This window comes from Apus apus, chromosome 1, assembly GCF_020740795.1.
Source record: "Apus apus isolate bApuApu2 chromosome 1, bApuApu2.pri.cur, whole genome shotgun sequence".
Lineage (NCBI taxonomy): Eukaryota > Metazoa > Chordata > Aves > Apodiformes > Apodidae > Apus > Apus apus.
Genome location: NC_067282.1, coordinates 65,170,976 through 65,186,092, shown reverse-complemented (window position 1 = coordinate 65,186,092; position 15,117 = coordinate 65,170,976). Strand labels below are relative to the sequence as shown.

Below are 15,117 nucleotides of genomic sequence, written 5' to 3'. Positions count from 1 at the left end.
AAGGCAGCGTAGGGAAGAGGAGAGAAACAAAGAATTGTGCCATGGATATGCAGATATAATGAAAGATATATGTCCGTGGCCTTGTATTTTGTACTGGGCTCAGACCTGTTGATGTGCCAGGAGTGCTCAGCATATGCCTACAAACTCAGATTCTTGGATCACGTTGTGTTAATTAAGAATTCCCTAACCATTTGGCTGAATGCTCCTTTTGTCTATAAATGATCACCTACCTTAGATTAAACCATCAAATAAATAAGCTACACAGAAACAATTTTGTTCTTAGAGTTGTTTGCTGTTATCAGAATGAGCATTATTAAAGCAAAACCTTGTCAAACTCTTTCCTCCTCACTAAATGTAAAATATCTTGACAGTGGCTGTAGTACTCATTGGCAAGCAGAACAACCTGTGACCAAAAAGAGGGTACAAAAAGATGTTTCAGGCAAAAAGATAACTTGCTAACATACCATTTCATAAGGGTATTTCTTCCCTACCTGTTGCTCCAAAAGGTAGAATGTACTTAATCCAGGCCAAGGGTATTGGTATTGGTCTTGTTCAGTCCTCAGACAAATGAGAGATGGAGAACAGTGCAAATTCTTGCTCCCGATGCATCAGAATTTATTTTGGACAATTAAAAAAAAAAAAAAAATCACAATTATCTTGTCAGTTCAGTTAAAGGTATTAAGTACTTTATTGAAATGGTATAACATGATTTTTTAATAAGATGTATTTCTTCAGAGGAATGCTTGTCCTTTTTTTAGAAAGCAGGGGTGGATGAAAGAAACAAGCATGTCTGACTAAATATTTAAAACCTAAATACTACATTAACTTCTTTCCAAAACTGGTGAATATTTTATGCTCTACATCTCTTCCACATATATTTTCTATAGCACACATGTCACGGTTGTAGCCTTCTAAATAAAGCTGCAGATGGTCAGCTCTGCTGTTGGGGTGACAGCACATTTCTCATCGGCTGTCATTGCCTCCACTTCAGAGCACTCATTACCGCACCCGAGTGCCCTGTAAAAATAAGACAGACATCCAGTCTCTCCTTTTCTCCTCACCTTGGTCGGCATAAGTTTTTTGCTCATGTTCTGCTGGCTGACTTCCAATAAGCCTGGTGTCAATCCTTCCCATGACAGCACGCTGACGGGAGAGCTGCCGCAGGTTAGCTTCACATCTGCCCTTTGTGGTGAGCTGGGGCTGTGCTCTCTTTTCTTACTCGTTTCCTAGTATTTAAATACTTATCGTGCCAATAAAGTCTGAGCCCATTGAAAAGACACCGACCGGCTCAGCTGCATGAGGGTCTGTTTCCGTGGGCCTCAGACAAGGAAGGCTGTGCCCCACTAACTCCCCTAATACTCAAATCCTGGGCTGTCGGCCACAATTTCCTCTCTCAGCACAGATAATATTATTTGAGCTGACATTAAGATGACAAAAATATTTAGCTACCAGGTGAAACAGGAGTGGGAGAAGTAAGCATTTAGTGAGATGATACAGACAAGGATTATTTTGAAGAAGATGATGAGTTAACTGTATTTCATCAGAACATATTATAAAGCCATTTTAATTAAACACACAGAGAGACATTTTGTTAGAAGTCCAATGTATCTGAAACTCACTGTTCTTTTTTTTTTCTTGATGCTCATGTAACCAGCTGCACTTCCAGAACTGCAGGCATTTCCACTGTGGTAAAGTATACAACAGGAAAACAAAACAAAACAAAAACCAACCAAACAAAAAACCCACAAAACCCCCACAAACAAACAAACGAAAGAAACAAACTTTAAGAAGCTCACTAATTTATTCTGCATTTAGTAAGAAAATGAGCTCATATTGGATAGAGTACACTGGGTTGGAGCATTGTGTTAGGGAAAAAAACCCAACACTCTCTTTCCTGTAATTCAGCAGCACTGTGATTTTCTAAGAAGTCTGAAGACAGATGTCTTAATTTTAAGATAAAACTGAACTTTTCATTACAAAGATGGCAAGGTATTAGCCATTTATCAGTGCGACATATTCCAACTTCTTGCACCAAAATTGTTGGTTTGTATTTATAGTTACAGTTCATTTGGAATGATAATGATAATTATAAACATGCAAATAACAAAAGCATAATCATCCTTGTGCTTTAATTTCACAGCAATGACATTTCCTGCACCCTATACCAGTTTAGATGGCATTTTGTTTCTGACTTGCCCATGTTTATTTTGCAAGCCTGCCATGATGCTCCATATGGTCAGAATTCACCTGGACCATTCAAAGGCTTGACCTCTGGATTTTGTCTGGACAGCCAGGGATGTAGGCACAAGAGGATGCTGTCTTGCTTTACTATTTCCTACCTCTCTCTCTCAGTGTTTTGCTGAGGCTAGTTCTACAGGAGGGGGAGGCAATGGTGCTAGTAAAAGGGACATGCTGTGAGAGTCAGATTCCTCCAGTCAAGCCTCCATCTGCTGCTGACACCTGCTCACTGTCTGTGAAGGCATTTCAGACTCCAGGGTCCTTTTGGACTTCCACTGGTGACTGCCAACACTCAAGCTATCTAATCAGATCTTGGCTGCTGGGTTTCACTGCTGTGATGTACTATAAAGGAGGGTACCATCAGACATCCTGAAGGAAAAATGTAGCAGCTTATCTGCTTGGAAAGTCAAGCTACTGAAAATGTCTCTGCTTGCTTCTCTGCTGTCCACAGGACTGACCCATGCCACCTGAAATATCTTTCCCTCTTCCACTACTCTCTGCCATGAAGGTGGTTCTCCAGTGAAACAACAACCAAACAGGCCACCCAAGACAGGGCACAACATTCACATTGGGTATGTTTGGTAACACTGTTGACTCTTTCTTCCAGACATTTTTAGAGTTAGTGACTGGACAAAGGGAAGAATGTGTAAGTAGAGATGCTTCATAACACTTCTCTCAAATAGGTCCCTCCTGCAGATTTCTAAAGCCTGTGAAACAAAATTAATGAATATTTTCCAGCTCCTGCTCTCGCTGAGAAGGCAGCCAGCTGTATCTTCTGCTGCTGCTACTATGGCAACACGTATCAGCATCACTCTCCTCCAGTGGGCTGACTCTGGATACAGGCTGGTTCCCTGCTCCCCCCCCACGCAGGGATGATGAGGGAGGTGTGAGAAAGAGTGCTGCCTGGGTCCTCCTGTGCCCCAACAGCCAACCGGGAGCCCAGTGATGCTTAAGTACAAGTACCTACAGAAAGCTAACCTGTCTGTGCTCCCGCTGTTAGCAAAGGTAGTTGGGACTCACCTGGTGCCTGCAGAGGTGCTTGGCTGGCAGGCAGAGCTGCTGGCTTTCCCTGGAGAACAGTGCCTGGGAGGAGACAGGACACACAAAATGAGAGGTGGGAGGAAGAAGGAGAAAACGTGTGACAGCAAAATCACAAGGAGTTTCACCATGTCTCATGCAGAGTTTAAATGGTGCTGTAGGGTGGGAACTAGAGCTAAAAAGCGAAGTAAAATGGTGGGGATGATGAAAAGACTAACAGAGGAGGTGAACGGGAAGGACAAAGGAAAAAAGAAAGGGGGGAGGGTGGTGAATGTGCCTTGTCTGTCAGATTACACTGAGATTAGCAAAGCTAATTTGCTAGAAGCGCATCAGATTTTTTTATTAAAAATTGTGGGTTTGCTTCCCTAGAGTCAGAAGCCCAAACCTTCCCTATTACTAGAATCATCAAGTAACTCCTACAAAGCCAGAATTTGCTGGCATTCTTTAACACTGCCATACTCAAAGCCTCCTTGACCTACCAGAGCAAATACCATTTTATGGAGAGCTAAAGCTCAAAGCTCCCATTCCTATAGGGCACCCTATTGTACTGCAAATCAGCAATTACCATATTCCCTTAAATCTCACTAATACATTTGGACATCTCATTGGGTACAGTTGTGGTTATTTACACTGCTTTCATCATGTCAGCAGCAGAGCTGTGGTACATGTATCTTGAAAAAATCCAAGACTTAGAAACAAACCAATTTACAGGTGCTGTGTAAGAGAATCCTCATCACTCCTCAAGTGAACACCTTCCAATCTGGCCAGCTGACACATCCAAGGCCCCACTGACTATTAAAAGGCAAATTCTGTCTTTGTAGTCAAAAGCAAACCATTATAATCATCCTGCCATTTCCCCAACAACAACAAGCAAAGCTCCCAACCCGTCAGACCCTGCATGGACCCTGTTCCTCACTACCAGCACCATGTCAATTGCTGACTATCTCAATATGGTCAAGAAAGTTTCTTTTCAGTAATTAGAGACAGTGGATCATAGTTTTTAAACCATCCCTTTCTTCACCAACCCGCAGGTTGGATGGATGCCGTGGTCTCTCAAATGGGCTCCCTGCTCCATCTTCCTCTTAGGTACATGCAACAGAAAAAACAATCTGCATGTTGGACTCTGTTCAGGCATGAGAGGCAGCAATAGTTACTGCAGGTAGAAAGGTCTTCAAGTTTTCATTACTCTTTTTCTAAATTTCAATTTAGAATTTGCCTTTGTTGGTTTTATCAACTTCATTGGATCATGCAAAATTAATTCTCATTTTAAAAAGTGCTAAACTCTATCAAGAGAACAGTAAAGATGAGGTTTTTCCTTGGTGTGTTCCTATTTATTTGCAAAGAATGTACAAAACTCAATACAGATGGAAACAAACTCACTTATTTAGTTGTAGTTGTTGATTATTTTGTATGTGGTTTATTTATTTTAATTTTTTTAAATTGTAATTGTGCCATTCATGCGACTCTGTCTGTGTTCTGTGCTTTTCTACTGCTTTCTCTCCTTTTTTTCCTGCTGTCTTTTAACAGATACAGGAAGTAACTGTGACACCTGGCTGCCCAGGTGTTGTGGGTGTGCCTGTTGGCTCGTGACTGGGATGTGTGGCTGCATTTAGAGTGAAATCTGCTCTAATTTCATCTGTCTGGCTTCACACATCAGCTTACTGGCTTCTTATAACTGTCTTCAGTGAAGGAAGTGTCAGACAAGATAATTTTGCAGTTGAGAGACTTGTCTATTGCAACTAGAAAGATGATCCTGGTCTGAATACTTTTTTTTTTTTTTTTTCAAATCTGCAAAGTTATCCCAAGAAACTACATCAAGATCACTAGATTGCAAGTTGTGTTGGCCTTCTTTTCCTTGGTTTGACCAAATTAAATACAGTTTTTTAAGAGCAGGTGTCTGGGTGGACACCTCTGGCAGCTAGTGGAGAAGGAGAGGGAGGCCTGCAGCCAATGCAGCAGCTCCTCTACATTCCAGCATGGACTATAGTGTCTTCCCCAGCCAGGCAGGGAACATGGCTCATTCCTGTGAGAGGGGTCAAGGACACAAGCTATGCTGACATACAAGGAAACAAGTTATACTGGCATATGTGATGTTTCTGGCTCCCTGTAGTGTTTAAAGACTGTGCTTCTACACCTGGCCTAGAACTAGCCAACATCGCTTCTTTGGTTCCTCCTGCTTTTTGTAATGTTTCTACACTGGAAGGAAAAAGAGCAACAGTTCAATTAATTCTGTTCTGTCTCGTCTCTTCTATAACCAGAACTAGCAGCTCTCCTGTTATGCTCAGGGAGGCTGCTTCTTTCAAGTAAGGCTGCAGGGAAACACCTTTCTTTCCCTGGAAGAAGGCAAGCCAGCAGAGACTCAGACAGAGACCTGCAATGTTCCTTGAACAGTGGTCAAGACCTTTCCCCATTATGGATATCAAATCTTAGACCTGTTCTGGTTATACTGGGTACACCAGTAGTGAGGGATATCACTTCAGTAAAGATCTTAAGGGAAGTGAACCTGCAGTTACCTATGAATAATTTGTTTGGTCTCATAACGAACAATTAGCACCTGCTCATCTGCAGAACCTGATCCTCTGCCCTGTCCCATTGTTTGCCATCGTCACTCTTCTGCAACACTACTCTGCTGTAAAACCCATGATGGAAGGCAACAGACCTGTGGGTATATTTTTTCAGTTCTCTTGCAGAGCATCCATTCAATTAGGTAACAACCATGTAAAATACCACAGACAGTGAAGCAGCTTTCATCATCACCAGGATACCTGGACACTTAATAGGCCGACTTGTATCCCTCTGGCATTGATGCTACAGAAAAATGCTGTATCTGCATGTTAGGGAATGGAAACTGAAATACAGAATTTATCTGTGCACACATTGAAGTCATGTACAAGCCTGTCAATATGCTTATTTGAGCTCCCATTTAGAGTCTCAATATATTAAGCTCCTCTTTGAGGTCTAGCAAAAATTCCTGCTCTTAAGATCTACATGGCTAAAATGTCCAATTTAAGGAAGTCTGATCAGGACACATTTTCAAAATGGAGCTTTGCTATTAGGGCACAGCACTTTTATAGTGTGTATAATAATAGGAAAAAAAATAATACTGATGTCAGTGTTCAACAGATAATTTACAAACTTTTATATACAGGCAATATATAGACTGACATGTAACACTTTATGATTAAAACATTTAAAAAACAAACCTGTGATAATCTTTTTCGGACAGAAGAGAACAATAACGTGCATAAAAGGAAGAGCTACTCTTGATAGATATTCCAACATGATGATAGCTAGAAAACAATAAAAAACTATAAACTGACAAGCATATGATTTTCAATAATCAGCAAATAATTCATTTTCCTCTTGGAAAACAGGTGATCAACCTATTTAAACCAGAAAAGACCGACAAAAAAAAACAAAACAACAAACCTACCTTTGTTTCTTTGAATTCTGTTGAAAATCTATTTTCTCCAACAGAAGATAATTGCAAACACTCTTTTTAACAGTTTTTTCCTTTTTTGTTTGTTGTTCTGTTGTGTTGCTTGTTGGTTTTTTTGTTCATGATAATTTCTTCTGAACAAAAAAGCTTAAGGCAGTAAACATGATGCAAGAGATTTGTACTTGACAGCTAGAAAAATCAGGAACCAGAGTCTCAGTTGACAGAGGTCCCCATATCCCCATACAAGCTGAAAGATTTCATGCAATTGTTCTGCAGCCATTACAGTAGTGTAGGGACTGGATGGCTCATCAGTGGTCATGGCAAGCTAAAATCCAAGAAACCTGCCAGGTTTATCCTGACCTTGGTGGGCAGGAGAGTCACCCTCCCCGCTGCTCAGGTGCTACCACCTGGCTCTTCCCAGGCTGGGTCACTGGGAAGCCAGAGGAGCAATGCAGCGATTTCAGGCCAAGAGCAGCCAGCAGAAGGTAACTGTCTGCTGATGGGAAGAGAAAGTATGGAGGCTGGGGGTGTCACACACCCTCCCACATCCTGCCAGCTATGACAAGAAGCCTGGGATTCTCTGTGGTGAGGCATTCCCAAAATAAAGGATCCTGCTGGATCAAGCTGATAACAAGTCCAGACCAGTGGAGAAAAATTGCAGATCAAGTAAAGGCATGTCATTCTCAAAGGCAGGACTTGATAGCTACTTAAAATGCTTGCCAAATCACTGTGTCTCAATGCCCTTAAAACATCCCTTTTTCCACTCTGGGTGCTCAGAGTGTGATTCTAATTTTGGACATTGAATCAATGAAAGAGTATCAAAACCTCTGTGCTCCAGAAGAAGAGAAGGAAAGGAAAAGAAAGGACATGCAGGAGGAGGTTCTGAGGTGGTCTGGTTTAAATGTTCTTAAACTGTTCACAACATTTGCACTGACCATCAGTACATGCTGGGTCACTCCACAGATATGTGCAAGGCTGAAAAGCGCAACTCAGACATGAATCATGGCTGCCACCCCCGCGCATCCCAGAGCCAGGCTTTCCTGACCCGGTGTCTCAAGAGCTCTGAGTAAGGCTGTGATGTCTGGTAGATGCAGCTCAAAGCACTAATTTTGAAAAAATCAGTCTGATCTGGAATTCATGCCCTACTAAAGCAGCCCTAATGTGGTGAATTTCATGGAATTAACTCTATTTTAATGTACTCAGTGTCATCATGAATCAGTCAGGGTCTTGCGATGCATTGCAGACTTGCAACCAACAATTCGTTTGCTGTGTTACAGTGCTGGAGCTGAAAACCCAGCCATTTAAAAATTGTCTTAGAGCAGCTGTAAATAACATTTTAAAAGAAAGGTAGAAAAATCAATACCTGGCATTCCCTCTTGTGCCCAGTCTTCTTGTCCTCAGATCCGGAAATACTAACCGAATAAGCTAAAAAAAAAACAAACAGAAAATCAGAGATACTTAGCAATTTAACTCTAAAATACAAAAATATATCTGCTACATTTTTTTCTCCTTAATCACTTCTTTTGCTTTCCATCATTTGCAGGCTAATACCTGTTCTTACATGCCTCTCCAAATGGTAACTGTTGAACTGAACTCAATCACGCTCTTGCAGATCGAAATCTAAGTAATTTAAGGGATTACCTCCCTAAGGTAGGAAATTTTAGACTAGTATTTTTTACCTTGCACAGAAGCACAGTTGGTGCACACACCAGGAGACCACCCACAGCCAGGTTGGGTCTATCAGCTGGGGAACTCAAAGGTGCTGAGACTCTCCAGTACTCTGCCAGACCTGCGAGCCTTACTCATTCAAGTAAGACTTGCTCATGCAAGGGATTTCGCCTACCCACTCACTCTTAGAAGGGGGACTTGCAGGATAGGGCCTGACTTACCTATTTTAAAAGGACCTGAATCATCAAGCTGCAAAGCAACCTTTTGACCACCGCAGTGGCAAAGGTGAACTGAGGTCACGCCACATCTGTCAAGGTTAGACCTTACAGAGAAATAAGATACTGTTGGGGTAATAATCCACTTTGCTATGATTATTCTGCATGAGCTGTCTGTGATGACACAGACTAACCCAGGAGAGCTGGAGCAAAGATTCCCCATGTAACAAGTGCGGAGGATTGAGTACTCAACACTAGTGAGGAGTGAGGGGAGCCTCCACTTTGCAGTTCAAGCCTTGGACTCTCTGCCAAGTGCACTTTGCTGCTCCAAAGGCCTGGTAAAGGACAAATTTCCCCTAAGTCACTCTAAAACCTACAGTTTTAACAGTGTTGGAGTGATTGTGTTCTTCACATGTTTCTGTTTAGATCTACCCCAGCTGCTCCCTTCTTAAGATGGTATTTTAGCATAATCCCATTTTTTTAAAAGGACGGCCTGTGAAACTGAGACTTCTGTGGCATAAGACACATACTTCTTCCCACTGCCCCTTCTACAGAGTGAGTGGTGTATTTGGGCAGAAGGATAGGGAAGATTAGCAGTGTCTTAAATCATCACAGTGTGACTCACATGGGGCTTGACTGCAGAATTCCTTACAGTCTACATGCATGTAATGCAGTCAAGTTTCTACAGCTTGATGAATTATTAATAGCTCAGCCCTTTAGCTAGGCCGTGGTAACTGATTACATGTGCACCTTCAGTTTCAACCAACGTTGCCACAGTTCCTGCCCTCCTCAGGCTCTGGCTGCAGAAGGACAGACCGTTTCAAGACACTGGGGAGCTGCTCACTTGGGACGTGTGAACTTGCACTGCAATGGATTGGGCCAGGTAAGGCTGTGAGGAAACAGTTGCAAGCACCAACCCATAGCAGCTATGGCTCATCAGGTAAGCTCTGCTGCGTGACCAGACTCATGCTGCATCCATACCATTCCCAACTTAAAAGTAAAATGCATTAACTTGAACCACAAGAAGGCTTAGCTTACAGGTGGTAACTCAGTCATGCTGGAGCACCTGAAAGCATACAGACAGGATGGGATTAATCCCACCTATGTGGCCACAAGGTAGAGATGTCTAAGCTAGTTGCTGCAGACTCTGTAGCCAATGGAGACCAAGAGGCAGTTCTGAGGCACATTTCAGATGAGCTGCCTGAGATGACTCACTTTGGGTGAGAGAAGCAAGTAGAGAGGAATCATATGTAACTACTTATTTCTCTCCATTGGCTACCAAGAAATTTTAAGGTGACTAGCTTCATGGCAGACATCTACACTGAGCCAGGTAAATTCTACCCATGGGTTGGGCTGATGATCCATTAGGCTATGGTAATAAATCACACTGGAATTGTGATACAACTTCTACTTAAATAATCTTGGTTCTGTGTTAAAACAGTGCATAGTAGCTCTTACCATGGGCACTAATAGAATAATACAAGCAGTAAAAACAGGAAATTCTGAACAACAGGTCTTGTGCAACAAACAATCACAAGGCATTCTATCTTCCTTAATTTCTTAAATAAATTTGAATAGCTATGAGCATTTCTTGAGTTGGGATTTCTGAGTGTTAAATGCACTGTAGATTCCATCAACCTCCATGTATTCGAAGAGTGGACTGTTTAAAGGAGATTGGGTTCTACATCTGCATTTGCTTTGCTTGGATGATTCTATATCAACTTTTTTAGGGTGTGTTTGGAGCAAATTCTCCCCAGCCATACTTAAAAAGGGAAGTATAAAATTATGTAACAACCAAAAGGGTTTTTCAAGGACAGAAGAATCAGCTCCTCAGGATAAGTTTATTAACCTTGAGCTGTTTACCCTGATAAAGCTTTCTAAAATGCATTGGCAAAAGTAATCTCTGCTAGTGTAACATAAACCAGTTCCCTGAAGAAAACAAGCTCCACCACAAGGAGTATAACTAAGTCCACATGAGGGCTTACCAGAAAAATATTAGAAAAGACACAAGCATAATACAGTACATATTTTTCCCTGGTATTGATACATTCTTCTCTGTTATTTAATCTCTTTTGATATTCAGTGTGCTTATTTGATCAACAGATTTTCTTTTTACATATCTCTGTTTCTTGTCTAGCCTATCTACTCTGTACCTTTCCAAAGGAGGATGAATTCACTTGACACTTGGAATTTGGACTGCAGCTTTCCATGTACAATTCATATAGTAGCCAACGGGGTACAGTGGATCCTTCACACCAATAGAAATTATCAGCTAACCTTTAAAAGAAAAACATCAGTTGGTTTATGTCAGAATTAGAAGAAAGAACTTTTAGTTTGTAATGTTAATAGCTCATCAGGTTTACAGTGAACTCTGTAATAGTTACTCTGATTTTATGGAAGCATAGAATCAAAAAGAAAGGTACTACTTTTATGTTAATCTGTATTCTGGGGAAATAAACCCAACATTTTAATATATAGATGTTATTTTTTCTATGTTTGTTTTTAACATTTAAATTTATGCTTTCATTGTTTTAAAGTGCAAAAGAGGTTACATGAGACTGTTCTAAGAAATTAACTACATCTCATATTTTTAAATAAAAAATTACAACTTAGTAAGATCATTACAGCATTAACACCAATACAGAAAATATTAGCATCTTTCATATGGTAAGTAATTGTTATATCAAAGGATGTACTTTGATCTTCTAATTAGAAAGGTCTGCACTATACCAAAGATAATAATAAGAACATTTTTCCAGCCTCTTGCAGTACAAATAGAGAAGCAAAGTTGGAGCAAAGAAGCAGAAGGATTAATTTTCAAAGAATGACACGCTGATCGTATGACAGTGTTTTCTTACTCTGACTCTGCTTCCGTTACACCAAATGATTTATGCATATTTAATTAATTAATCAGCTGAATGCTAGTGCAGCACAGTGCCAGTTACTCACTGTGTAATTGAGTATGTTGGAAATTGAGTTTGTTTGGAAAGCAGACTTTTCGTAATCACCAGGTTAGATAAGCCAGTTGGATTTTAAATCAGCATCCTCTCTTTTAGGAGGAGCCTGATTTCAGAAGACCCAGTGTTTATCTTTCCATATTGGCAGTAGATAGTGGATAAGATCTTCAGCAAACCACCTTGCTAGAACAGACTGAGCAAGATGATTGCTGCACAGCCTGACGATGTCTACCTCTCTTTTTATTCATGCCCTCTTCCCTTTCTCCAGGGAAGAAGGCTGGCTGCCTCCCCCAGCTATCCATCTCCCTAACAAAAGGCCCCAAAATACCTTGCTTTTGCCTCCTCAGAGCCCACCTTCTCCCTCACCAACCCAAGAGGCTGACACTGCCAAGCGCTGGGGCTGAGCTGTGCTGGGCTCCCTGCCAGCTCCTCACCACCTCCAGCCCCACAACCCCACAGCAAAGGCTTCACAGCTAGACAGGAGCAGAAACCTGCACCTAAGATACGGGATCTGCTCTGCTAACTGGGTATTTCCCGTCATGGGGCTGAAAGGCAAATGAAGTTTATTCTAGATAAGAGTCCTGGCTGAGCTCTGCCTCCCAGCAGGCAGAAATGCTTACTTCTTCTAGAGCAACCATCTAAAACCCTTTGTTATTGAGCAGTCCCAGAGGAGATTAAACCTAAGTCCAAATTCATCCTTAATATAACAGCACAAGAGTCACTGGAAATGCTTCAGTAGCTGTTTTCTGCCAATAGTTTTGCCTCAGCATTTAACTATTTAGTGACAAAATATTTGGGAATTTCATTTCACCAATTTAGCATCTATTAAACTGCCAGCCTTTTTCAAATAACAAGTCAAACACATTCTTAGTGCTGACACATAATATCAGGGAAAAAATATCCATGCAGAAAAGAGCACAGTGCTTATCATCTTGTCTATTAGCCCCAGGGTTCTCAAAACCTGAATGTTTATGGCATGCATCAAAAAAGAACTGCTAATAAAGACAACAAAATAGAAAGAATGGTAAGGGAGACAGATGGAGGTTAAAGAAAAAGCACATGGGAAAGACCTCCATCTATCTGCTACTTTCAATACACACTTTCTGTGGTGTTTGTTAATTGATCAGTCTAGGACCTCAAACAAACTCCAGATTTTGGAGTTTGCCACCAGTTCTACGTGAACCCTTGACAGTCAGGGCATTACACAGGTTTGCAAGCCTGCTGTTTAACTATTTCTGAACCAAAATCCGGTTTGCTACTAGGAATGCACCAACCATAAAATGAAGCTGAATATTTTTAAAAATTCAAAACATGAGAAGGTGATTCAGCAGGTTGTGGTGATGAAATAAATAATCTGCTCATCTGTAGGGCCACAAAGACAATCAGAGGGCTGGAGCACCTCTCCTATGAAGACAAGCTGAGAGAGTTGGGGCTGTTCAGCCTGGAGAAGAGGAGGCTCCAGGAGACCTTATAGCAGCCTTCCAGTACCTGAAGGGGCTACAGGAAAGCTGGGGAGGGACTTTTTACAAGGGCTTGTAGTGAGAGGACAAGGGGTAATGGCTTTAAGCTGAAAGAAGTTAGATTTAGATTAAACATTAGAAAGAAAATATTTTTTGTGAGGGTGGTGAAACACTAGAACAGGTTGCCCAGTGAAGCTGTGGCTGCCCCATCCCCGGAAGTATTCCAAGGCCAGGTTGGTTGAAGCTTTGAGCACCCTGGTCTAGTGGAACGTGTCCCTGCCCATGGCAGGGGGTTGGGACCAGATGATCACTAAGGTCTGTTCCAACCCAAACCCTTCTATAATTTTATGATTTCAAGGACTACTTGGTTCAGTTTTATGCAGTGTCTCAAACTCGTTGGATGATCCTGGATGTATCTCTTCTGTCAGTCCTTTTGAAATGGGAGTAGTGGTATCTGTATCACAGCAGAAGCACAGACTGTCTCCTACTGCTCAGGTATTACTGAGACGGGAAATAAAACCATCTAATATTGCTTGCTGTCAAGTTAGAACTTTGCTTATGTGTGTTGTTACTGCTTCACACAAAGCTTGAACATTGCTTAGCAGCTGGACTCCCCTGTGCTTGAGGAAAAAAGGAAAGTAACCCTGGTTTCTCTTTGGCTGTGATGCAGCAGATGATGCTTTTCTCAAAGCACAAGGAAATGATGGTGACAGACTTACTCCAGCACAGAAATTATCTCACTGAGGAGTTCAACCATTACCTACACCTCAAGGAAACATAACCTCGGAGAACATCAATCACTCAGCATCCCTCTGAACGCCAGCACACCACCGGCTCACAGCCCGGCAGCCACCCGTGGCGCGCTGTCAGGGCACGCCAGCCACCGGTGGTCCAACCAGGCTCAGTCCTGGCCATCCGCACTGCAGCATCACATCAAGGGGGTGGCAGCCCCAGGGGCCAGACCCCACGCCGTGCACATAAGGCTGAGACAAAACCCCGTCAACCCCATCCACGTCGGAAAGACACGCGGGCAGGAGACGGGACTCCCCGGGAAATCCCGTTGCCCGCACGGCACCCCCGTGACGACGGGGCCGTTACAGCAAACCAGCCAGCAGCCCTCCCGACCTGCAACAAAGCGTTAAAACCGGACTCCTCCCTTCCCTGCCGAGGCCGGGGGGGGACGGACACACGGACACCCACCCACCCACCCACCAGCCGCGCCCCCTCCCCCAGCGCCCTCCCCTCGCCCCCCATCCCTTGCCTCCCCAGCCGGCCCCGTTCCGCGGGGAGGGGGCAGCACCCACCAGCGGGTGACAGAGAGGTGCTGGAGGGCGCGGGGGCTGCCCTCCGCCATGCCGAGCGGGGCCGAGCGGGGCCGAGCGGGGCCGGGCCGGGCCGGGCCGGGCCGTTGGGTACCGGCCGCCCCGGGGCCGGGCGGCGGGTGGTCGCGAGCGCAGCCGCTGCCGTGCCCGGGGGGTCGGGGCGGGGGCCAACCCACCCCCCACAACCCCCACCCCCCCACACACAACCCCCACCCCCCCCCACACACCTGCCCCCCAGCCCCGTCGAGGGGCTCCGCCCCGGGGTCCTGGCGGGAAGCGCGGAGCTGAGCGCAGGGGGTGCCCCCCCCCCCCCCAAGGGTGACCCCGCTGTGCGGGTGCCGAGCGTGCGGGGCAGCGAGCGCTCGGTGGCCACGCAGGGACTTGGTAGGAACTGCTGGAAAGAGTCCAGCGCAGAGCCACAACGATGATGAAGGGAGTGGAACATCTCCCTTATGAGGAAAGGCTGAGGGAGCTGGGTCTCTTGAGCTTGGAGGAGACTGAGGGGTGACCTCATCAATGTTTACAAATACGTAAAGGGTGAGTGTCAAGAAGATGGAGTTAAGCTTTTTTCAGTGATGACCAGTGATACGACAAGGAGTAATGGATACAAATTGAAGCATAGGAGGTTTAAGGTGAATATCAGAAAATTTTTTTTTACTGTGAGAGTGACAGAGCACTGGAACAGGCTGCCCAGAGAGGTTGTGGAGTCTCCTTGGCTGGAGACATTCAAAACCCGCCTGGACACGTTCCTGTGTGATGTGCTCTGGGTGACCCTGCTCT

The 15,117-nt window shown here is 43.7% G+C and overlaps 1 protein-coding gene across 1 annotated transcript in view; it reads right to left on the bottom strand.

Moving 5' to 3' along the window:
• RFX8 (regulatory factor X8) overlaps positions 1 to 14,369 on the bottom strand; it is a 33,309-nt gene extending 18,940 nt beyond the window's left edge. The window contains exons 1-7 of the mRNA XM_051610756.1: positions 14,320 to 14,369; positions 10,752 to 10,875; positions 8,079 to 8,140; positions 6,480 to 6,566; positions 3,259 to 3,321; positions 1,620 to 1,683; positions 492 to 593 (exon numbers count right to left, since the gene is read on the bottom strand). Of these exons, the coding sequence (XP_051466716.1) occupies positions 492 to 593; positions 1,620 to 1,683; positions 3,259 to 3,321; positions 6,480 to 6,566; positions 8,079 to 8,140; positions 10,752 to 10,875; positions 14,320 to 14,369 (552 nt within the window). The remainder of the gene's footprint in view (positions 1 to 491; positions 594 to 1,619; positions 1,684 to 3,258; positions 3,322 to 6,479; positions 6,567 to 8,078; positions 8,141 to 10,751; positions 10,876 to 14,319) is intronic.
• Between the last annotated feature and the right edge of the window lie 748 nt (positions 14,370 to 15,117).